At 41.8% G+C, this 26,173-nt stretch overlaps 1 protein-coding gene across 1 annotated transcript in view; it reads right to left on the reverse strand.

Annotated features, from left to right (window-relative positions):
• LOC140458091 (protein FAM180A) overlaps window positions 1-26,173 on the reverse strand; it is a 75,225-nt gene that overhangs the window by 7,103 nt on the left and 41,949 nt on the right. Inside the window, exon 2 of the mRNA XM_072552156.1 lies at window positions 5,883-5,986. Coding sequence (XP_072408257.1) covers window positions 5,883-5,986 — 104 coding nt within the window. The remainder of the gene's footprint in view (window positions 1-5,882; window positions 5,987-26,173) is intronic.

The raw sequence follows: 26,173 nt of genomic DNA on the forward strand, positions 1-26,173 counted from the left end.
TTATGGGGTTTAGTCGTTCATCAGAAGTCTAGTGAGGAACCTAGTTGTCAAGTAAATTATTGTTTAAGACCATGTCACTCAGTAGTAATTATAGGAATGAAGAGTTTAATAAGAGACAGAAATAACAACACAAAAATAGGTTATTTGGCTCAAGTGTGTGTCAGCAAATACTTGTGATCACAATTATTCACACTGGTCCCAAAATTCTTCAACCCCTTTTCCTTCACTCACCTTATTCAATCTAACTTTGAATGTCAATATAGGGTTGCAAGAAGTGCAAGTTGGAACTAATTCCAGAGCCTAAACCCTTAAGTTTCACAGGGCAGATTTGGAAGCCAGTTCATGGTTGTGGGAGTGGAAAGCGAGGTATGCCTCTTCATGTGTGAGTTCAACTTACACTGTGACAATCCATTGAATGCTGTGACTTCAGCTTGAAACGAATTGTGTTGTGACATGAATATAATGCCTCAAGAGAACCAGAAGTCTAGAGCCTAGGTTAGGGCAAGCCCTTCGATTGTTAAACCTCAGTCATGAGAGTGCAGAGGAACACTGTCTTCCCGGAAGCTGGCAGGATGTGACCCCCACCTGAATTAAGCAAGCCTACATGGACATATGCAGAAGGAGTATGGTTTGCAGAGATTGAATTCAATATTGAAAAAGCTTTAATGATCTGAATTGCTCTGGCAAAGTAAATGCTGTATCAGGGGGGGAGGGGGTAAAGAGGTGCACCTGAAGTAATTACTGGCCCCTGGGAAAGGGACTTTGTGCTGCTCAGGACCTGGCACCATTGATGTGTACAGCCTCTAATGAATTGGAGCAGCTGGTATTGTCCATGGAAGACAGCGGCCTTACCTCACTGTTCTTTTATCTTTATGGAGATCTCAATTCCCACAAGAGGGCCCAGATGGGTGGAGGTATTTCCGAGCATCAAGTGATCACAAGCATGGAGGAGGTAGCAATGGAAATAACAAGATCGCAGACAGTAAAGAGGTCAGCTGTGACAAGGTGGGCACTTGGGAAAGTGTTGGTGATAAGAGGGCACACTGGTTCATAAGAAGCTTTGCACTCCTCTTCATCCAACAATATACCAAACACTGAGTTACACTGGCATCGTCTCAGCAACACAGAGGTTTCTGCTGTCCAAGACTAGCTCAAATCTTCTCTTTATTTGTCTCCCACAGATGCAGAAATTGAATGTAGGAGATCATCTCCCCCAATGTCATGGGACACAAACCAAGCAGGAAAGCTCTGAAGAGGAATTGCACAATTTACAGGTGCACCAAACCAGTGCAGGTACAGAGAGATTAGTGAGTCCCGGAGTATGATTATACGGGGTGGCACTGAGTGAGTAGCACAGGACTTATGAGAAGTAGGGGATGACAAAAACAGTTGTGGATGATTTAATTTTGGATAAGGGGGGCATTTGTGATTCAGACTCCCTCACAGGCACCTCCAATATCAGGACAATCACCCTATGCATCTCAGCTGTAAGCCAAGGCAAGGGGACATCATCCAGATCTTGCAAGGCCACTGAGAGAGCAGTACATAAGAAGTGGCTGAGCATGGAGGTCACCACATTATGCAGAGCACTGAGTGGGTTACTGGGGTGTCTTCTTCATGAAAATGTACACACATTTGCTTAATGACCACAATGTAAATAACGACAATTGATTAACAATGGTTAAGAAAAGACAATGAGATGTTGGCGAGTAAGGATTTGGCTCTGGTGACAGAGCAATTTCTGGGAAGATGTGAGCCCGTCAATGGGGCTAAGAGTTCACACGTTCCAGGTGGAGTCTTCAATGGATGTGTTAGCACAGGCAACTAAGGGTCTGTTTCATAACATGCTGTTCATATAGGTATGAGTGATGTTTTTGAAATATGTCTGAATCAAATGATCTCAGACTTTCATGACATGCTGTTGAACATCACACTGGACCTGGTCGGCTCCCTGTGTATTCAGGCAATTTGGATGCTGCCTGAACTGCTGTGCTCTTCCAGAACCACTAATCCAGAATCCATTCAGGCAACTGTTTGTTCTACATCTTCCACCTCTACCTTCTCATCTGTGTCCTGCACCTCTTCCTCCACTGAGCTAGATAATTCTACAGCCTCACTGCCCTCAAAGGCCATATCTTTCTAGAAGGTCATTTACAAAGAACATTGTTCTGGGGGATATCTGATTGGTCTTGGCACTGAATTGCATCTTCAGATGGCCAACAGCTCATGGTGTGTTGCTTCTGTACCTTTGTCTGGTGACTTCAGAGAGAGGTGAGCAGTTGTTGGTTCAAGGGATATCCCTTGTCACCTTGCATCCATTCATGGAGTTTGGAATTGGATTGAAGAGTTGAGGCAGCCTGGACATGTTGGGAGGATGAGGGACTCATGACAGCTGCCAGGAAAGAGAATGCACACAGAATAAGTTGTTCTTTTTGTGATTGTTGATCAACTGACCATTGTAGGAATGGAAACTCCTCATGCGGGTGATGATCTTCTCATGTTGTGTCTACGTTCAGTCAACTGATCTGATGCAGATAGTGTGTGCATTCTCTACATCTCCTTAAAATTTGGAACAACCGCTTAATGTGCTGTTATTTACCTCATCGATGTCAATTAGCCTTCATGATAGATCAATCTTTGTCCCTTAATCACTAACCCTGGAAATGAATTCCACAGCCTTGCAGAGATTCTTGTGGTGCAGAGGTAATGCCTTTACCTCTGAACCAGGAGACCTGGGTTCATGGTCAACCTGCTCCAGAGGTGTGTAATAATGTTTCTGAATAGGTTGATTAGGAAAGTAGGTTAAATAAAATGAAAGAAACTTCATCTGGAGAACTCTGTTGGCAGTGTCCCCCACCTTCTATAGCCAGGAATCCGGGTTCAAGTTTCACCTGTTCCAGAGGTAGCACCTCTGAATGGGTTGATTAGGAAGCTATCAAAAGGTTTCTTCTGTCATCCATTCCAAAAGACTAGCATTCAACCAAATATCAATTGATCCTCCTTCATGATTTTCATGGAAATTGTTTGAGGTAGCCAGTCACCTTTTTGATCTTACATTGAAGAACAACAACTGCAAATAGTGAAAATCTAATAATATGGCAAATATGCAACACATTATTCAGAATGTGTAATGCAAGATTAACTATTTGCAAAATTGCAAAACAACTGAGAGTATTTCACTGGATATTTGAAGAAATTAGGGAAGATCAGGAAGAAACAATAGATACTTCAACTAAGAAGTGGAAGGTAATGTATTACTAACAAACTTGCTGCTTACAGCCTGAATTTTTAATTAGAAGGGGAAGTTCTCAGCGATACCAAGAGGTCTGAGTACTTCGTTACAAATTCATGAGAGGATGTTGCGAGATTCAAATTATTTCAAATTATTTCACTAGAGGGTGCTGCAAGATCAGTTCTTTCTGCTAACTGACTGCTTTTGATTTGTGATCCTGTTCTTCGTAAATTATATGTCTTCCAACTTCAATTTCCATTTATTATCACTGCCCAATATTTAATATTCCTGTTGAGTCTGTGCAGCTTTTGACAGATCAGAAAGATTTTATAATCCTGTTCTTATGGGTTTAATGTGTTTACTTTTCAACTTAACCTGGTAGTCGTTGTTGAAATTACAGCTAACGTGAGGGGTGCTCTGCATACATTCCATGTAGTGGGGGATTCATTCATAAAGGTGGATGCAACTTTTCTGTTTTATTCTATTTTTGTCACTGTTTGTCTTTATCTGATTATGCTTTTGAAAAGCATCTACCTGAAATAACTGCCCAGAGGCCGGTATCCCATCACCAAGTCTTTAGTTTTATATTCTCTATTTATATTCCCTATGAACTGAAGCTAATGAAGTTATTCCTAATCTTATGGTTTTGGAACATTTTGATGCATATAATACAATCATAAAAAGGAAAGTTCTGCTAAACAGGGGTATTTAACTGCATTGTATTGTGCTTGGATGTGTTTGGAAGGTTGTATGTTTTTATTCATTCACGATAAAATACACAGTGGTCCATACTTATTGAGCAAACAGAGTAGAGATCCTATAAAGAATGCAAAGCTGCACAGTGTTGATTTGAAACAAGCTATTCAAGTCTTTACAAGATACACAGCAATTCAGAATTGATCCAAAGAATGTTAAACTCCATTTGTGCCTCAATCATCCCGAACACTCTACTTGGTTTCCTACCCAAGAGATAAGTGCAGTGGAGGTTCACAAGGCTGATACCAGATATGGCAGGACTATCATAAGAGAAGAGATTGGTTTGACTGGGCCTGTATTCACTAGACCTTAGAAAGATGAGACAGGATCTGGTTGAAACGGACAAAATTCTAACAGGACTGGACCAACTGGATGAAGGGGGCAGGGAGATGTTTTTCCAGGCTGGCGAGTCTAGAACCAAGGGACACAGTATCAGAATACAGGGTAGACCATTTAGGATTAAGATGAGGAAGGATTTCTTCATTCAAAGGAGAGTGAATCTGTGGAATTGTCTACTGCAGAAAGGCTAAGTCACTGAATATATTCAAGAAAGAGATTGATACATTTTTAGATTTTAAAGGAGTCTGGGAAGAAAGCACTGAGATAGATATCTGCTATGAATCTATTTAATGGCAAAGCAGACTCAAATGGCAGTCTGTGCCTCGCTTGTATGTCACACCACTCAATTACTGTATATATCAACGAAGTTAGAAATCCAATTTGACTGCACTGAATTATTCTCTAAATCCTAACATCTTATATCTTTTCCTGATTCACATCAATGATTGGAGATGGGTGTTGAGAGCAAATACCTATATTTTCAGATGAAACTAAAGCTGGGTAGAATACTGAATTGGGAGGTTGATGCTGAGTGACTTCGCTGAGGCATTGGTAAGTTGGGCAAATGAGCAGAGACCTGGAAAATGAATTTCAATGCAGAGCAATGCAGGTAATGCATTTTGGTTGAAGAAACGTGAAGAGCCAATACAAGCTCAATGGTACAACTTTGAGGGGAGTACAGGAGCAGAGGAACCTTAGGATTCAAATGCATAATTCTCTGAAGATGGCAGGCAAGTTGAAACAATTGTTATCAGTGAGAGGATTGTTGTATTTATTAGTAGTAAAAGTCAGGAAGTGATGCTATAAGTCATTGGTCAAACCACATTTGGAGTATTGTGTTCAGTCTGTACACTTTATTTAAGAAAGGATGTTAAAGCCCTGGAGACAGTGCAAAGGGAGATATACAAGAATGATACCAGGAATGAGGGATATTAGATATAACAAAAGATTAGAGAAATTGGCCTTATCTCCTTGGAGCAGAGATGATTAAGAGGTGACTTTACTGAGATGTTTAAACCTTATGTACAATTTTGACAGGGTAAAGAAGAATATTCTGCTTCGGTATGTCAGTGACGAGGGGTTACAATTTCAAGATTGTCAGCAAGAATGCTGGGAGTGAGATGAGAGAAACATTTTTATTCAGAGAGTTGTTAGTCTTTGGAAAGCACTGCCCTGGAGAGTATTGGAGACAGATTCCATCAGAGGTTTCAAAAGCGAGTTGGATATATATTTGGAGTGCTACAGAGATAGAGCTGGAGAGTGGGACTAGCTGGGTAGCACTTTGCAAAGCTGGTACAGACGTGATGGTCAAATAGCATCCTTCTGTATTGTAAAATTCTATTATTCTACGAGCAGTTAATTATTTAACTATCCTTCACCAAGAAAATCATAAAGATACTCTTATCCTTAGGAGCAAGATGACAGTGAATGTTCACAATGAAAAGTTTCAGAAGCTAGTTACTTAATATATAATTGCTTTGTGTCTTATCAGATTAAGTATTCAATAACAGTGAAACAGAAGTGTAAAATGTGAGAGAGACAGAGAGAGAGAAACCTCATACAGCAGCTCCACGTCCTTATATGACTTCTGGAACACAGGATTAATAGGAATGTTGGAATCTAGATTTCTTTTTAGCCTCTGTGCAGATGGGAACAGAACTAGAAGAGGAAAAGAAAAAGAAATGTTGTTAATGTGAATAAAACAATAACAAAATCATGAACTTCAAACAATTCATTCTCAATAATATTCCATTAAAAACAACATGTGGGCACAAATTAATGAACACCTGACAATGATATTGTATTCAGTGCAAAACATAACATTCATTTATACTTTATATACAGTTGCCATCGTGTAACATACTCGAGGATACAATTTCAGCTCTGAGTTCAATTCCCAGTTCTGGAGTAATTGTACCCTAAATTCTATATGTTTTGAAAATATTGTTGCCCTGAATTTTTCACTTAAAACTGTTTGCATATTAGCAAATGTGAAATCTGTTATCAACAATCAGTATCAGGCGGCATTTAAAACACATTCTTCACAAGAAGTGTTGCTTCAAAAAAAAATCCTTTGTATATTTGGTTAAGTTTGCATAAAACAGATGAAGATAGGTTTCTATGGTAAAAATAAGCATTTTAACTACCATGTCAATTTAAGAGCTCTGAATCGTGTTTTTCTTGGGGTGTAAGCATTGTTGGGAAGGTCAGCATTTACTGTCCATCTTGCAAGTGAGCTCCTTTCTTGAATTCCTGGAGTTCATGTGGTCTAAGTGCACCTACAGTGCAGTTAAGGATGGGGGAGCTCCAGGATTTTGAGCAAATGACTGAAGGTTTGGCTGCATAATTTCAAGGAGAAAGTGAGGACTGCAGATGCTGGAGATCAGAGCTGAAAATGTGTTGCTGGAAAAGCACAGCAGGTCAGGCAGCATCCAAGGAGCAGGAGAATCGACGTTTCGGGCATGAGCCCTTCTTCCTGCATAATTTCAATTCAGGATGGTGTGTGGCTTGTTGGGGAGCTTGAAAGCGACTGCATTCCCACTCATTTGCTGACTTTGTCCTTCTGGTTAGTAGCTGTTGCAGGTTTAAAATGTGTTGCCAATGAAGTCTTGATGAGTTGCTGCAGTGCATTTGTACATGATAAAATGCTGTCACATGGTGGTGGAGGAAATGATTGATTCGGTTTTTTAAAATTCACTTGGAGGGAACGTGGACGTTGCTGGCTGGCCAGCATTGATTGCCTGTCCCCAGTTGTCCTTCAGAAGGTGGTGGTGAGCTGTCTTCTTGAAACACTGCAGCCCATGTCCTGTAGGTAGATGCATGATGACCTGAGGGAGGAACTCCAGGATTTTGACCCAGTGACAGTGAGGGAACAGCAATATATTTCAAAGTCCGGATGGCGAATGGCTTGGAGGGGATCTTGAGTTGGTGATGTTCCCATGTATCAGCTGCCTTTGTCCTTCTCGATGGAAGTGTTTGTGGGTTTGGAAGATGCTGTCTAAGGATCTTTAATTAATTTTTGCAGTGTATCTTGTAGATAGTACACATTGCTACTACTGAGTGTCAGTGTGGAGGGAGTGGATGCTTGTGGGTGTGAAACCAATCAAGTGAGCTGCTTTGTCCTGGATGGTATCAATTTCTTGGGTATTGTTGGTACTGCATTCATCCAGGTAAGTGGGGAGTATTCCATCACACTCCTGACTTGTCCTTTGTAGATGGTGGTCAGGCTTCAGGGAGTCAGAAGGTGAGTTACTCATTGCAGTATTCTTAAACTCTAATCTGTTCTTGTAGCCATTGTGTTTATGTGGTGAGTGTAGCTGAGTTTTTGGTCAATGGTAACCTTCAGGATTTTAACAGTGGGGGAATCAGTCATGGAGCACCATTCAATGCCAAGAGTTAGTGATTAAATTAGGAGAAAGTGAGGACTGCAGATGCTAGAGATCAGAGTCAAGAGTGTGGTGCTGGAAAAGCACGGCGGGTCAGGCAGCATCCAAGGAGCAGGAGAATCGATTTTTCAGGCATAAGCCCTTCATCAGGAATGAGGCTTGTGGTCCGAGGATGGATGGGGTTGCTGAGAGATAAATGAGAGGGGAGTGGGGTTGGGGGGAAGATAGCTGAGAATGCAATAGGTTCAGCCATGGTGCGGTGGGGTTGGTTGGTGCGGGTGTCCCCTAGATGTAATCTGAAATGATCCGCAAGTAGGCAGATCTTTCTCTATCCGCTCCACCCTCCTCTCCTATTTAGCACCTTCTCCCTCACCTTCATTGACCTCTTGCATTCTCACTTACCTTCCTCGCAACCCCCTACAATTTATCTCTCAGCACCCCAGTCCACAAGCCTCGTTCCTGATGAAGGGCTTATTCCTGAAACGTCGATTCTCCTGCTCCTCGGATGCTGGCTTACTGCTGTGCTTTTCCAGCACCACATTCTTGACTCAGCAATTAATTTGTCTGTTATTAGAGATGGGCATTGCCTGGCATTTGTACGGTGGGTAAATGGTACTTGCTACTTGTCAGTCCAAGCCTGGATATTGTCCAATTCGTACTTTATTTGAACATGGACTGAGAAGTCATGAGTGGTGCTGAACATCTGACCTTATGACGGAGGAAAGGATGAAGCAGCTGAAGATGGTTGGGCCTAGCACACTACCCTGAGGAACTCCTGCAGTGATATCCTGTAGCTAAGATGAATGACCTCTAATAACCACGACCACCTATGTGCCAGGTATGACTCCAACCACTGCAAAGTTTTGACTTAAGTTTTGAAAGGGTTCCTTGGTGTCACACTGAATGTGACCTTGATGTCAAGGGCTGTCACTCTCACCTCACCTCTAGAATTCTGCTTTCTTGCTCATGTTTGGACCAAGGCTGGAATGAGGTCAGGAGCTGAGTGGCCCTGACGGAACCCAAACAGGCCATCACTGAGCAGGAGGTGCTGCTTGATAGTACTGTTGCTGACAGCTTCCATCACTTGACTGATGATTGACAGTAGACTGATGGGGCGGGTTGGATTTATCCTGCTTTGTGTGTACAGGACATATTTTCCAAATTGTCAGGTGGATGCCAGTGTTGTACCTTTGTAGGATATCTCAAGTGTGGAAGCAGGCCATTTGGCTGTACTGGAACAGCTTGGCTAGGCGAATGGCAAGTTCTGGAGCACAACTCTTCAGTATTATTGCAGGAATATTGTCTGGGCCAATAATCATTGCAGTGTCCAGAGCCTCCAACTCTTTCTTGATATCATGTGGAGTGAATTGAATTGGCTGAAGGCTGAGGAGACTTAGATGATTGTCCACTTGGCACTTCCGGTCAAAGATTGCTGCTGGTACTTCAGGCTTATCTTTTGTACTGATGGGTTGGGCTTTTCCATCATTGAGGATGGGGATATTTGTGGAGCCTCCTCCTCCAGTGAGTTGTTTAACTGTCCACCACCATTCATGACTGGATGTGACTAAACCGCAGAGCTTAGATCCAATGCATTGATTGTGGAGTTGCTTAGGTCTGTCTATAACCTGCTTCTTTTGCTGTTTGGCATGCAAGTCGTCCTGTTTGCTGGCTTCACTGGGTTGACACCTCATTTTTAGGTATGCTTGGTGCTGTTCCTGGCATGTGTGCCTGCACTCTCCATTGAACCAGGATTGATCCCCTGCCTTGATGGTCATGGTTGAGACGGGTATATGCCGGGCCATGATGTTGCAGATTGTGCTGGAGTACAATTCTGCTGCTGTTGATGGACACAATGGGCCTCATGGATGCCCAGTCTTGAGTTGCTGGACCTGTTCAAGGTCAGTCCCATTTAGTACAGTGATAGTGCCACACAACTCAATAAAGGTTATTCTCAACATGTAGGTGAAACTTCATCTCTATAATGACTGTGCGGAGGTCACTCTTACGATACTATCATGGACAGAAGCATCTGCAGCCTGCAGATTGGTAAGGATGAGGTCAAGTATGGTTTTTCTCTCTTGTTGGTTCCCTCACCACCTGCCACAGTCCTAGTCCAGTAGCAATGTCTTTTAAGAACCAACTAATTCAATCAGTTGTACTGCTGCCAAGTCGCTCTTGGTGGTGAATATTGAAATCCCCCACCCAGGGTGCATAAAGTGTCGTTATCACACTCAGTGCTTCCGTAAGTGTTCTCAACATGGAGGAGTACTGATTCATCAGCCAAGGGAGGATGATATGTATGCGATAATCAGCAGGTAATTTCTTTGTTCATGTTTAACCTGAAGCCATGAGACTTCATGAGGTCCAGAGTCAATGCTGAGGACTCCCAGGGCAACGCCCTCCTTCCTGGCTGTATACCACTGTGCTGCTACCTCTGCTGGTGGGACAAAACTTAGAGTCATAGTGTCATACAGCATGGAAACAGACCCTTTGGTCCAATCAGTCCATGCTGAACATAATCCCAAATTAAACTAGTCCCACCTGCCTATTCCTGGCCCATTTTCCTCCAAACCTTTCCTATTCATGTGCTTATCCAAATGTCTTTTAAATGTTGTAATTATACCCACATCCATCACTTCCTCAGGAGATTCATTCCACACATGAACCACCCTCTATGTAAAAAAAAAATGCCCCTCAGGTCTTTTTTAAATCTTCTCCTCTCACCTTAAAAATGTGCCCTATAGTCTTAAAATCCCCTGCCTTTTGGAAAAGACAACTACCATTAACCCTATCTATATCCCCATAACATATCCAGAAATGGTGATGGCGGAGTCTGGGATATTGTCTGTAAGGTATGTTTCCATGAGTATGATTATGTCAGGCCGGTATTTGACTAGTCTGTTAGATAGGGCAGAAGTGGGTATGGAAGGGGCTGGAGATTAGAGTCAAAATTAGAGCGGTGCTGGGAAAACACAGTAGGTTAGGCAGCATCTGAGGAGCAGGAAAATTGACATTTTGGGCAAAAGCCCTTCATCAGGAATGAGGCTTCATTCCCAGTCTGTTAGACAATTCTCTCAATTTTGATACTAGCTCCCAGATGTTAGTCAGGAAGCCTTTGCAGTATCAACAGGGCTGTTTCTGCCATTGTGTCTTCTAGTGCCTTGGTCAATGCCAGGTGATCCGTTCAGTTTCATTTTTTTTATTAAGACTTTGTAGATATTGATACAACTGATTATCTTGGTGAACATTTCAGAGGGCAGTTGACAGTCAACCACGTTGCTGTGGGTCTGGAGTCACATGTGGGCCAGTTCAGATGAGAATGGCAGATTTCCTTCCCTGAAGGACAATAGTGAGCCAGATGAAAGTTTTTCTGACAATCGATAGTGGTTTCTGGTCATCAGTAGTTTCTTAATATCAGATTTCCTTTTTAATACTGAATTCAAATTCGGAATGAGAGACTTGTAAATTCTGGTGGGCAGACTGTGAGGCGGTGAGTAATTTTCCAAGAATTACAAGTTTCTGATAAGACCTTTTGGAATGGCTTGTTCAGTTAAGTTTCTCATTGTTGGTAACCTTCAGGATGTTGTTGGTGGGGCAGTCATCAATGGAAATGCCATTCAATGTAAAGGGGAGATGGGTGGATTCTCTTGGTTAGAGACGGTCATTGTCTGACACTGATGTGTCATTAATTTTACTTGTTACTTCACAACCCAAGCCTGGTTGTTTTCTAGGTCTTACTGTGTGTGGGCATAGGTTGCCTCAGTAACCAACGAGTTAAAAATTATGCAATTATCAGCAAACATTTTCACTTCTCAGTTTAATTCAGAAGGTAGCTCATTGATGAAGCAGCTGGAAATAATTGGGCTACACGCTTTTCTGAAGAATTCCTGTATCAACGTCTGTGAGCTGAGACAATTGGTTCCGACAATCATAATCATCTTCCTTTATGCATGGAATATCTTCAATTAATGGAGAGCTTTTCCTTTGATTCTCATCGGCTTAAATATTTGCTAAGCCTGCTTGATGTGGCACTCAGTCAAATGCTGCCTTAATGTCCAGGGCAGTCAATTTCATCTCGCCTGTGGAGTTAAGCTGTTTTGTCCATGTTTATACAAAGGTGTGTAATGAGGGCAAGAGCTTAGTGGTCCAGTTGAGCATTAGTGAGCAGGTTATTGCTAATTATGTCCCACTTGGTATCACTGTTGACGACTATTTCCATCACTTTATTGACCATCGAGAGTAGACTGACGGGGTGGTAAATGGTCAAATTAGATGTGTTCTGCTTTTTGTGTACGGGGTCTACCTGGGTAATTTTCCACATTGGTATAACTGTACTGGAGCATATGCAATCAGTTAAAAATCACACAACACCAAGTTGTAGTCCAACAGGTTTATTTGGAAGCAGTAGCTTTTGGACCACTGCTCCTTCATCAGGTGATTGTGGAGAATAAGATTGCAAGACACAGAATTTATAGCGAAAGTTTCCAGTGTGATGTAAGTGAAATTATATATTGAAAAAGACCTGAATTGGTTGTTAAGTCTCTCATCTTTTAAAATGACCACGTTAGCATACCCACCATATACGTGGCAGGTACTCATGCGACTCAGCCAACATTGTCTACCTTATACGCTGCAGGTATGGATGCCCTGAGGTACGGTACATTGGTGAGACCAAACAGAGGCTACGGCAACAGATGAATGGACACCGCAGAATAATCAACAGACAGGAGTGTTCCCTCCCAGTCGAGAACACTTCAGCGGTCTGGGACATTCGACTTCAGTCCTTTGGGTGACCATCCTCCAAGGCAGACTTCAGGACAGACAGCAGCGAAAAGTGGCCGAGCACAGGCTGGTAGCTGAGTTCCGTACCCATAGTGAGGGCCTCAACTGGTACCTTGGGTTCATGTTACACTACAGGTGACCCCATTGCACTATATATAACACACACACACACACTCTCTCTCACAGACATAAACCCTTTTACACTCATACTCACACACATACACACACTCTCTCACAGACACTCGTAGTCCCCCCAAACCACACCCCCCAACGCACACATACACATATAAGTTTGTGGGGTGAATTTGAACTTGGAGAATTACATTTTACTTTGCTCAAAAAATGCATGAATCCATGGAGGATTCGGTAAATTCGTTTTTTAGATTAGAGTCAGTCTGACCGTTGTGGCACAGACAGCCTCACAGGGAGCTAACACCTTCAATACATTATGTGGGCCGACATGGCACCAATTGTTAAAGTTCACTTGCGAATGTAACTTTTAAAAAAGGTTTTGCAATTTGCATATGAAAGAAATGAAACCAATGTGGTCATTCTAAAAGATGAGAGACTTAACAAACAATCCAGGTCTTTTTCAATATATAATTTCAGTTACATCACACTGGAAACTTTTGCTATAAATTCTGCGTCTTACAATCTTATTCTCTACAATCACCTGATGAAGGAGCAGTGCTCTGAAAGCTAGTGCTTCCAAATAAACCTGTTAGACTATAACCTGGTGTTGTGTGATTTTTAACTTTGTACATCCCAGTCCAACATCGGCTTCTCCAAATCATATGCAATCAGGCTTGTCTTGATACCACATGAGGTGAATTGAATTAATTGAAGATTGGCATATATGATGATAGTGTGTTCAAGAAGAAGTTAAGATGGATCATTCACTCAGCACTTTCAGTTGAGAATGGTCGCAAATGCTTCAGCTTTATCTTTTGCACTAATGTGCCATAATTAGCGATGGGACTGTTTTCAAAACCTCTTCACTGGTTAGTTGTTTAATGACAACATGTGGCTGAACTGCAGAGCTTTGATGTGAGCTGTTCATTTTGGAATGACTTAGTCTATCTATCTTCCAGTGCTTAGCATGTGCACAGTTTTGTCTTGTAGCAACCTGACTTTAATGCAACTTTAAAACAATGTATATAACTCTCTTCCAGTCACTTTGGGGTACAAATTCAGTTTCTATAAGTTAAAGCAAAAAACACATTTGAAAGCATTTCAACCTATCAGTTTACGTCCTTGCATCTAAAACAAAGTTGAAGTTTTGAAATCTCAAAGTAAGCCTGAAAAGGTAACTAGCAGAGATTCCAAATGGTGATTGGTTTACCCTAAACACCAATTTTCTGAGAAGGACGTGCAGTTTTTAAAACTTGCACAAAAGATTGCAGAAGGATGAATCCAGCTGAAAGCACTTCTAGATCATTTGACAATTTTGACTGAATTATACTGAAGAAACCAGCAAAATCAAGTGGAAAACCCAAGTAATTGTTTTCAAATATATTTTCAGCTTTTTTGCAAATATTCTTTTAATAACCAACACTCAGAGATGCACAATTTTTGCTTACTTCATTGGTTTATATTGACTTCACTCATCAATTTGTATCAAACCGTAAACATAATTTCAGTACTTTTCTCAGTTCAGTTGGCTGGTTTGCAATGCAGCATGACATCAGCAGGGGTTCAATTCCCATACAGGTTGAGGTTACTATGAAGATCCCACCTTCTCAACCTCACCCCTCACATGAGGTGTGGTGACCCTCCGATTAAAGCAACATCAGTCACCTCTCTTTCAAATGAAGAGCAGCCTCTGGGACTATGGCAACGTTACATTACCCACACTAATGCATCTCCATTTTATAATGTGTAAGATATGCCAAAGTACAGTCAATTCTGCTATAACACAGTAGTTCCATTCTCGTGCAATCCTGTGTTATAAGAAAATTGTGTACTAGCAGCACCATTTAAACTAATGTGGCCGGAATCACGTTATAACCAGTAGACATTTTCTAAGTTTGTGCTTTACAAATAGTTTGCCCAATTCGCCAAATACATTATAGCAGAATGATCTGTATTCTGATGTAGCCAATGTTTGTGACAGCATGAAGCAACCAGGACTATCTATATGTTCATTCCCACATCAATGACAAGTACATTCAATAATTTTCTTGTGTTTACTTCAACAGTAAAAAACATGTTGATTTGAATTTAATTTTGGCACCCATAAGCTGTAGAAGTTGGAACTGATATCTGAAGGAAATATCCTCATACTTTACATTCCAACATCTGTTTTCACTTATTAAAGTGCCAACAATACAATTTTTTAAAAACTGCACTGATGTTTAAAGGTTTAAAATTTAACAAAAATATATCCTATTTTCTGAAATTCTATTCCCCTTCTTAATTGTGTTTTTTTATACACTTAGTAGAATGCATTTATGTTGGGAATGTTATTTACTATTCTTAGATTTTTTTATGCAATCTTCAATTAGGAGCTAGTTAAGACATTCAGTAACTAAATTATACAGACCTGGAAGGTCTCAAGTTCACAGTCTAGACTCTAGTGAGCAGCTAATACTCATATTTGAGATTTTAGTATGAGATTGGGCATCTTGGATTAGAAAACAAAGGTGAGGTAATTGGGGTTCCTGCCCTTATGTATAATCCTCAAGGTCGTGGGAGTCAAGCTGTCAAAAGCCATACTGTCTTACTTAATATATAAAGATAAAGCACATCTGTGAAGCCAACCTGCAACATGATTTAGTCACAAAATGAAAGAATGCCCTACTCTAGTGTCCATGAAAAGCACAACGACGGTGTGCTGCAGCACTGTGGTCTACTACATCATGTGGATAGTGGCCATTCAAGCAGGTAACTCACACCATTTTCTCAAATGTGCTGCATGACCTGAATTTTAGACTTGAACTCACACACAAATAACATTCACTTCACAGAAATATCAATCAATCACCATCACCAACAGGAAGGAACTTAACCTTTTCACCCGCACAGTTAAAGGTAGTACAAGTGCTAAAACTCCCTTTGTTACCATCCGCAGGATTGCCATTGACCAGAAACATAACTGGACGAGGGAGTGCGGATGCACTTTGCAAATACTACCAAAGTCCCACTCATCACTCTGACATGGAACTTTACTGAGATTGTCCAGTATCACTGGTTTAAAAACCTGGAACTGCCGTCCATCAAGGAGTATTTTGCATCAGTATTTACTGTGGAAAAGGATATGAATATAGAATGTAGGAAAATAGATAGCGACACCTTGAAAAATATCCAGATTACAGAGGAGGAAGTGCTGGATGTCTTGAAACGCATAAAGGTGGATAAATCCCCAGGATCGGATCAGATGTACCCTAGAACTCTGGGAGAAGCAAGAGAAGTGATTGCTGGGCCCCTTGCTGAGATATTTTTATCATTGATAGTCACAGGTAAGGTGCCAGAAGACTGGAGGTTGGCTCACGTGGTGTCACTGTTTAAGAAGGGTGGTAAGGACAAGCCAGGGAACTATAGACCAGTGAGCCTGATGTCAGTGGTGGGCAAGTTGTTAGAGCGAATCCTGAGGGACAGGATGAAATTGTATTTGGAAAGGCAGGGGCTGATTAGGGATAGTCAACATGACTTTGAGCATGGGAAATCATGTCTAACAAATTTGAAATAGTTTTTTGAAGGAGTAACAAAGAGGATTGATGAGGGCAGAGCGGTAGATGTGATCTATATGGACTTCAGTAAGGTGTTTGACCAGGTTCCCCATGGGAGACTGATTAGCAAGGTTAGATCTCACAGAATACAGGGAGAACCTGCCATTTGGGTACAAAACTGGCTTAAAGGTAAAAGACAGAGGGTAGTGGTGAAGGGTTGTTTTTCAGACTGGAGCCCTATGACCAGTGGAGAGCCACATGTATCGGTGCTGGGTCCTCTACGTTTTGTCATTTATATTAATTATTTGGATGAGAGCATAAGAGGTATGGTTAGTAAGTTTGCAGATGACACCAAAATTGGAGGTATAGTGGACAGCGAAGAGGGTTACCTCAAATTACAACAGGATCTTGATCAGATGGGCCAATGGGCTGAGAAATGGCAGATCGAGTTTAACTCAGATAAATGCAAGGTGCTGCATTCTGGGAAAGCAAATCTTAGCAGGACTTATACACTTAATGGTAAGGCCCTAGGGAATGTTGCTGAACAAAAAGACCTTGGAGTACAGGTTCATAGCTCCTTGAAAGTGGAGTCGCAGGTAGATAGGATAGTGAAGAAGGCATTCAGTATGCTTTCCTTTATTGGTCAGAGTACTGAGTATGGGAGTTGGGAGGTCATGTTGCGGCTGTACAGGACATTGGTTAGGCCACTGTTGGAATATTGCGTGCAATTCTGGTCCCCTTCCTATCGAAAAGATGTTCTGAAACTTGAAAAGGTTCAGAAAAGATTTACAAGGATGTTGCCAGGGTTGGAGGATTTGAGCTACAGGGAGAGGCTGAACAGGCTGGGGCTCTTTTCCCTAGAGCGTCGGAGGCTGAGGGGTAACCTTATAGAGGTTTACAAAATTATGAGGAGCATGGATAGGATAAATAGACAAAGTATTTTCCCTGGGATCGGGGAGTCCAGAACTAGAGGGCATTGTTTTAGAGTGAGAGGGGGAAGATATAAAAGAGACCTAAGGGGCAACTTTTTCACACAGAGGATGGTACGTGTATGGAATGAGCTGCCAGAGGAAGTGGTGGAGGCTGGTACAATTGCAACATTTAAGAGGCATTTGGATGGGTATATGAATAGGAAGGGTTTGGAAGGATATGGGCCGGGTGCTGGCAGGTGGGCCTAGATTGGGTTGGGATATCTGGTTGGCATGAACGGGTTGGACCGAAGGGTCTGTTTCCGTGCTGTACATCTCTATGGATCTGTGACTCTGGATGTATTTACACCACATGGACTTCAATGCTTCAAGAAGGCAGCCCCTCCCCCACCATACTACCATCTCAAGGGCAATGAGTTATTTACTTATTTATTTTTATTTATTCATTTGTAGGATGTGGGTATCCCTGGCTGGGCCAGCATTTATTTCCCATCCCGAGTTGCCCTTGAGAAGGTGATGGTGAGCTGCCTTCTTGAACTGCTGCAGTCACCTGCTGTGTCATTAGGGAGGGAGTTCCAGGAATGTGACCCAGCGATAGTGAAGGAATAGCAAAACATTTCCAAATCAGGATGATGAGTGGCTTGGAGGGGGAACTTGAAGGTGGCGGTGTTCCCATGAATGTGCTGCCCTTGTTCTTCTAGATGGTCATGGGTCTGGAAAGTGCTTTCTGGGGAGCTTTGGTGAATTTCTGCAGTGCATCTAGTAGATAGTACACACTGCTGCTGCTGAGCGTCGGTGGTGGAGGGAGTGAATGCTTGTGGATGCAGTGCCAATCAAGTGGGCTGCTTTGTTCAGGATTGTTTCAAGCTTCTTCAGTGGCCTTGGGGCTGAACTCATCCAGGCAAGTGGGAAATATTCCATTACACACCTGACTTGAGCCTTGAGATAGTGGACAAACTTTTAGGAGTCAGGAGGTGCATTAATTACCACAGTATTCCCAACTTTTGACCTGCTTTTGTAGCTGCTGCGTTTAGGTGGTGAGTCCAGTTGAGTTTCTGATCAATGATAACTCCCAGGATGTGGAGGATCCAGTGATGGCAACGCTATTGAATGTCAAGGGACAGTGGTTAGATTGTTTCTTATCGGTGATAATCATAGCCTGATATTTGTGTGATGCAAATGTTACTTACCACCTGTCAGCCCAAGCCTAGATATTGTCCATATCTTGTTGCATTTGGACACAGACTGCTTCAGTATCTGAGGAATCGCGAATGGTGCTGAACATTGCGTAATCATTGGCAAACATCCCCACTTCTGACATTATGATGGAGGGAAGGTCATTGATGAAGCAGCTAAAGATGGCTAGGCCTTGGACACTACCCTGAGGAACTCCTGCAGAGACGTTCTGGAGCTGAGATGACTGACCTCCAACAATCACAACCATCTTCCTATGTGTCAAGTATGACTCCAACCACCAGAGAGTTTGCCCCAGATACTCATTGATTCCAGTTTTTCTCGTGCTCATTGATGCCACACTCAGTGCAATGCGGCCTTGAGTTCAGGGGCTATCACTCACCTCTGGAATTCAGCTGTTTTGTCTATGTTTGAAGCAAAACTGCAATGAGGTCAGGAACTGAGTAGCACTGACAGAAGTCAAACTGGGCTTCACTGAGCAGGTTATTGCTGAGCAGGTGCTGCTTGGTAGCACTATTGATGACACCTTCCATCACTTTACAGATTAATGAAGTTAGACTGATGGGGCAGTAACTGGCCAGGTTGGATTTGTCCTGCTTTTTATGTACAGGACATACTTGGGCAATTTTCCACATTGTCAGGTAGATGCCAGTGTTGTAACTGCACTGGAACAGCTTGGCTAGGGAAGCTGCAAGTTCTGGAGCACAAGTGCTATTTCCGGAATGTTGTCAGGCCCTGTAGCCTTTGCAGTATCCAGTGCCTCCAACTGTCCCATGACATCACGTGGAGTGAATGGAATTGGCTGAAGACTGGTATCTGTAATTCTGATATTTGTGTGGTTCAAATGTTACTTACCACTTGTCAGCCCAAACCTGGATATTGTCCAGGTCTTTTTGCATTTGGACACAGACTGCTTCAGTATCTGAGGAATCGTGAATGGTGCTGAACATTGCGTAATCATTGGCAAACATCCCCACTTCTGACATTATGATGGAGGGAAGGTCATTGATGGGGACCACTGGAGGAGGCCAAGATGGATCATCCACTCAGCACTTCTGGCTGAAGATTGCTGCGAAAGCTTCAGCCTTATCTTTCGCACTGATGTGCTGGGCTCTTCCATCATTGAGGATGTTAACAATTGACCTCAGTCAGTAACACTCACGTTACACGAACAAATTAAACTTAATTAAGTCAAAGTCTTTATTTTGTAACAAGACAATCTGAGAAAACATTTGGGAAAAGAAGTGACAATATGGAGAAAAATATGAGTTGCTCATTGAATGAAAATGAAAACCGTCTTGTTTGTTAGCAAAAGACCTGATGTACATCTCATAACTCAGTGAAATTAGTGGCACAATGGAAAGTGGTCATTTTTGATTAAATGTTGGTTGTATTATTCACCAAATAGTAGAACGATTGTTCAGGTGGAAATTAGTTTGGGACGTTTGTGATTCCAGACTTGGAGTGTCTGAACAAAGAGACCCCAAAGTATGATCCTCAGGCCTCATCTGAATAGTTAGGGTGAGTTCACTCTATGATAAAGCAAAATTGCAATCTGTGACCCTCAGGTTAATTTGGTTCAGGCAGTGATGGAAGTTGGCCATCAATGTTCACTTTTTTGTTGTTGTGTGAAACCGATTCATTTAAGAAAACAACAGTTTACATTTTTATTGCATAGCTACACATAGGCAGCATAGCCTTTTTTTTAGCTAAGAGAAACTCTTGGTTTGCAGTGGAGTTGCATAGCTAAGAAGCAAGATCAGTGGGTCTGTTTCATGTGAAATGCACTTCATGCTTCTCTTTTGTTAGGGATCTGAGCCCAGCAGGCCTAACACTTGACCCATTCACAGTGGACACATTTCTCAAAGAAACTTCGACAGAAATTGATCCTTAATTTACATGGAATCATAGAATAGAATCACAGATTTTTACAGCACAGGAAAAGGTGATTCAATCTATCATGTTTGTGCTGACTTTCTCAACAGCAACTCCCCTAGTTCTACCATCTCGCTTCTTATCTCCTACCATGGGAATCTTTGCTTTTCAGAAGTTTATCTCTTCTGAAAGCTTCAATTGACTTTAGCTCCACCACACTGTCAGACAGTGTTCTCTGGAAGACAGTGTTCTCTCATGTTTCCATTGCTTCTTTTCCCCATCATCTAAAGTATGTTTGCTGGCAAGTTCACTTTGTGGCACTCTTGTCAAACAACTTTGGAAATCCACATACACAATATCAAATAGCTTATTAAAAAGCTCAGTCAAGTTAAACACAATTTTCCATGTACAAATCTGATCTGCCTTGCCTTAATTAAAGTACGTGTGTCCAAGCAACTACTAGTTCTCTGGGAAATGATCATTTTAAGAGTACCAGTACCAGTATGAATAAAGTGAAAGAAAATATTGTCCTTATCTTACACCCGCATATGAATAGTTTCAGCAGAGGTCACTAATAAGCAATGAAGCAGTATCGTCAGTAATTATTTACTATCTTAACCAAAGGTACTGCACTCATGAGTGTCATTTCTGAAATGAGACCATTCAGCAAGAGCAGGAGGGAAAATTTGGCACTGACTGTAACCTGATTGAATAAAAAAGGACTGCAAATTTCTCTGAAAGGGACAAAGTTGACCAAGCAGAAGAATAGCATCGGTTATATTTCCCTTTTGATGCTTTCATTTTGTGTTTAAATAAATTATTTACAGAATGAAGATCTCCTTTTGCTGCCCTGATTGAGCACTCCCATACTGCAAGATAGATACCCATTACTCCAGCAGTGAGTAGAACACCGATCTCAGGACAAAAGAACAAAGGACAACATACTTGCCTGTTGATGACTCTGCCTGAATTCTAAGTCTGAGACCTTAACTTGCTGCATCTTACTCAGTCACATGTGCAGTGCTAGACGAACAGAAAGCTAAGAAAGAGAGGAAAATGGTGGCGAGGGATAGAATGGAATAAAGAACTTTTAGATAATAAAACATGTGAGCCTCTTCAAATGTTCCACACATAATGTAACATTTAAATTCAAATACAGTGATTCGATCTATGGAAGAATTACACTGCAATGAGAATAAAGCTAATCACGTCAGCGGGTGCCATGCTTAAGTGAAACTATTCAGTAATTGATGTCAACCAGTCAGCTACAAGGACTGCCTGAAGGTGTCACTGTTCAGAAAGTCGCAACAGGGAGAGACTGAATAGGATGGGGCCGTCGGAGGCTGAGGGGTGACCTTATAGAGGTTTATAAAATCATGAGGGGCATGGATAGGGTAAATAGACAAGTTCTTTTCCCGGGGGTGGGGGAGTCCAGAACTAGAGTGCATAGGTTTAGGATGAGAGAGGAAAAATTTATAAAGGACCTTAGGGGCAACTTTTTCATGCAGAGGGTGATGCGTGTATGGAATGAGCTGCCAGAGGAAGTGGTGGTACAATTATAACTTTCAAAAGGCGTCTGGATGGGTAGATGAATAGGAAGTGATTAGGAGCCAAGTGTTGGCAAATGGGACTAGATTCAGTTAGGATATCTCATTGGCATGGTTGTACAGAGGGGTCTGTTTTGGTGCTGCACATCTCTGTGACTCCATGACTCTAACTAGAGCGGTCCTTAAAGCCCTTCCCATACGTTCATACAAAAAAGCATTCGTCTAAACTTCTAAGGTGCCAAGTGATATTGCCAGTGACCCACCATTGAACTCCATCTCACTCAAACATTACATTATAGGGGTAATGGATTAAAAACACGAAAAAGTAAGTTAATGAACCTAAAGGGTTGGATGTTGTTAAGAAGTAGTTGCATGTAAGTTAAATGGAATTTTGGCACTTTTGGAGAACTGTTGGTCTGTAAACGTAACTTGTGCACGCACAGTTCTGTATTCATTTTTGTGCAAGCTTCCTATTTTTGTCGGACTTCTGTCTAATAAAGGAACTTGGTAGAAGTCTTGGAAATGATAGAGAAAGTGATAGTCTTTGTGGGAGCGTTAGGAGGAGAACAGTCAGGTCTAAAGTGACTTCATTTTACTGATGCGACTTTTCATTTTTGCAGACATGGCTATTGTGATCTTCTCACTCAGATTGCAGTCAGCAGGTTTTGCTGCTCCATTTCTTCACTTTAGCTTAACATCTTCCTCATCACATGATGAAAAGTTGCATCCCCTTGTTATTATTGTCAAGTTTTGCAAACTCAGAGATCACTTCATATGTTACAAAGGTCCTGCAGTTGGACTCAATTCCAGGAACCAACTAGATTTTTCTGTGCATCCAAACAAGACTTCAGAATGGTTATGTGTTCTATCACACTTCTTATGATTTCAGGGTTTCTTAAGATAAGAAATATGTCCCCAGTGCACATCCTGATGTTGGAAAATATATGATATGCTTCTGTGGTGTTCTTCAAGGCTTCTGTGGTGTTCTTCAAGACTTCCACACCTGCCTGGAAGCCAAGACAGTAAATCAGGTGAACACCCAAGCCTGGAGCTTGCCAAAGAGGAAAGATGCATTCTGTGTGGAGAGAAACCATTTGAGAGGTAAAGTGTTAGAAAGAAAGAATTCCAGAGCTTAAGGCCTAAGCATGGCTGAACGCTTGGATGCTAAAGGTGGAATCACTAAAATCTGGGCATGTGTCAGAGGAGAGAACAGGAGGAAGACAGATGTTCTGTTATTTCAATGAAGTGGTTACAGAAACTGCAAGGTGCAAAGGCATGGAAAGTTTTGAAAACAGGGACATGAACTTTAAAATGAATGCTGACCCGGGAGCCACTGGTTATCAGCAAGCACAGGGGTGATGGGAACCAGAACTTATCCAAGTTCTTAAGAGTGTATGGAATGCCACTGTTAATCAATTGATTTCAGATTTCCAGCATCCACAATACAGTGTTTTTGTTACAGTTAATCATCCTTATACACAACCTTCAGGGCTGGAGTGGTGAGATTGTTACATGATTAAAGAGTCATGCCAGCTCCCTATGTATTTAGTATTGACATGTGGGATCAGGTAATTAGTAACACACAGTAGAGACTTATTAATGAAATAAAATTGTTGTCTGTTCATAAAATAGCATAGGATGTATTTGCAGTATTGACTGATTCATGATCTCCCACAATTGCTGCCTGCACAAAAGGGGAGCAAACTTCAGGAAAAATTATCCTGTTATGTTTCAATTGGAATGAATGAGGTTTTGAAAGTAAAACATTCGTGCATAACTTATTGAATTTCCTGGTCTTATGAATACTGTGATTTTGGAAGTCTGCGGGAAGGACATCAGTATTTGGGACCGGGTGAAAGGGGGTGAATTTCTGTGGGAATTGTCCCAATCATCTTGTGTGGCTGCAATGAAACAGCTGCATAATGCTTTAAAAAACCAATGGTAACAATTGTGCATTGTTCTTCTGGCATTTCTAGCAGCTAATTTACCAACATTATAGTGGAATTGCAACAACCCCCATCTACGCCTCCTCACCAGGCTTTTCCAGTGCTGTGCTTTACATAAGCTTGCTTTGCTAAAAATGAGACAGGGTGCACCAGACCTGGAAACATTTATTGAAGCCTTTATCCTTCAGCCAACAAAACCAGTCTGTAAGCTTGAAAGAATTTCATTTCATCAGCTAACAGGAACTGGGCAGCAACTACTTATCAGAATTACCACTAAACATGGTTGATGTTTATCTTAATTACATCACCTGTCACACAATTTTGATGGCAGCTTTGATAAGTGTTAATCTAATGTCTTTCTATGTGCCGTTAAACCACATCAAATATAATCCATGTACTATTATTATGGAAAAATTAATTCTGAAATCATTGCCATTAAGTTGGAAATGGAGTTAAAAGCATGAGAAACATGTTAAGTCTCTCTAAATGTTGAAAGTGCAACAGATCAATAAAGCGATCAGAGAGAAATGTGGTGGGAAATACTTCCTTTGTTAACAATGAATGGATGGAACTGCACAGCCACAGAATGGTGCCAAATCCAACTCCATAGTGCCACTGGTACTAGTGCTATAGCAATCCCATAACTGGAATGATTCCTGTTAATCCTGTTGAAGCCTGACTGTAAGGGTGCAGTCAGAGGTTGGCATGTGTTAGAAACGTGCAGAGTAAGCGGATCAATTAGGCATTAGTATAAATGTCTAATTGATTAATGATACAATCTGCCATTTTGGACTGCACATTTCATTTAATGCCCTCCCTTAGGTCCTAGCTGGGCATATTCATAAGGGACCCTCTCCCCATCCTCACAAGCAACACCCTCAAACTCCCCTGTTGGTGTTAGTTAGAAACCACCCATGCAACTTTCAGATGAGGTGACTTTGACATTCTTGGTGCAGGTTTAGTGAAAGGTGTGTGTTCGGTACTGTACAAATGGAGTCTTTTTTTTATTTTTGCATTTATAAGGCAATGATGTTGGATTCTAATAAAGATGCCAAAGGATTTGGAAGACTTGTCTGGTGGAAGGCTGTTTCAGTGCACTCATTCCTCATTACCTGCAGATCCAAGCATTTGCACGGTTAGCCTCCATTTTATTGTGCCATTGACCTGTCCAGTCTAATTGTTCAGTCTTTGACAGTAGTTAGGAGAATTACATGGTAGCAGTACCCTCATTTTCTGTTATCCATGGGATGTCTGTGTCCTTGTACTGCATGTATAGTGAGGATTTGCTGTACTGGGGCCATTGTTGCCGTATGTCTGAGCCTGCAGCATACATTGGAGATACAGCAAGGGCATCAGAGAAGGGTAGCATTGTGATGGAGGGAAGGTCATTGATGAAGCAGCTAAAGATGGCTAGGCCTTGGACACTACCCTGAGGAACTCCTGCAGAGACGTTCTGGAGCTGAGATGACTGACCTCCAACAATCACAACCATCTTCCTATGTGTCAGGTATGACTCCAACCACCGGAGAGTTTGCCCCAGATACTCATTGATTCTAGTTTTTCTCGTGCTCATTGATGCCACACTCAGTGCAATGCGGCCTTGAGTTCAGGGGCTATCACTCACCTCTGGAATTCGGCTGTTTTGTCTATGTTTGAACCAAAGCTGCAATGAGGTCAGGAGCTGAGTAGCACTGACAGAAGGAGGAGCATGGATCTAAGGAGAAGGCACCAAAGGCCATTCGAGACTGAACTCAGTGCACTATCTGAACACATTTAGTTTTACTATGACTTCTCCAACCTGGCCTTTAAACACGCAGCAGAGCAAAATTGGTGCTGCCAATGGCTGTCAAGATTACTTCATCCTTAATTTCAATAGTGGTAGATCCTTCGTGGTTACTACATGGCACTCATTTCAGCTATACTGTTCTACGAGACACAGATGATAGTAGCAGCTATTCCACTTGTGCGCATTTGTATACTGCCAACAAATGCCCTATACAGAAAAAAGAGCATTTCATCGACTTCTCATTTACCAGGGAGTAGCAAAAGGAGTGAGCATGAGATTTGGCTGGATTGATGAGATTTGCAAAGGTCCACAGTGCAAATGACTGAATACAATTGGCTTTTGTCTCTCTGCATACCACATAGTAATGAAGTCATATTACACTTCATTAAGGTGCAATTGATGCCTGACAATATCAACGAACTAGCATGTTCTGTTGTCGCATCACATTTATTCATCCTGCACCAGTCAACTGCTCCCACCAGGAAGAAGCAGAGACTGGCTGCTGAGTGACAATGTTTGTCCAATCCATACTTTGGTCATGGTCTCCCCTCCATTACTCAATAATATGAGGACAATATGTCTGCATTGAGAGTCATGCAGCTACCTGGACAACACGGAAAAAACCATTGATGTTCTGATACTATGGCCCTACTGCCCGGATTACACTCAGATCTTTCTCAGTATGTGTTGCAAACTAAGCAACTGTGCTATCATGAGGGCCACTCCTTGGCCA

This window comes from Chiloscyllium punctatum, chromosome 32 (assembly GCF_047496795.1).
Source record: "Chiloscyllium punctatum isolate Juve2018m chromosome 32, sChiPun1.3, whole genome shotgun sequence".
In the NCBI taxonomy this organism is placed as follows: Eukaryota; Metazoa; Chordata; class Chondrichthyes; order Orectolobiformes; family Hemiscylliidae; genus Chiloscyllium; species Chiloscyllium punctatum.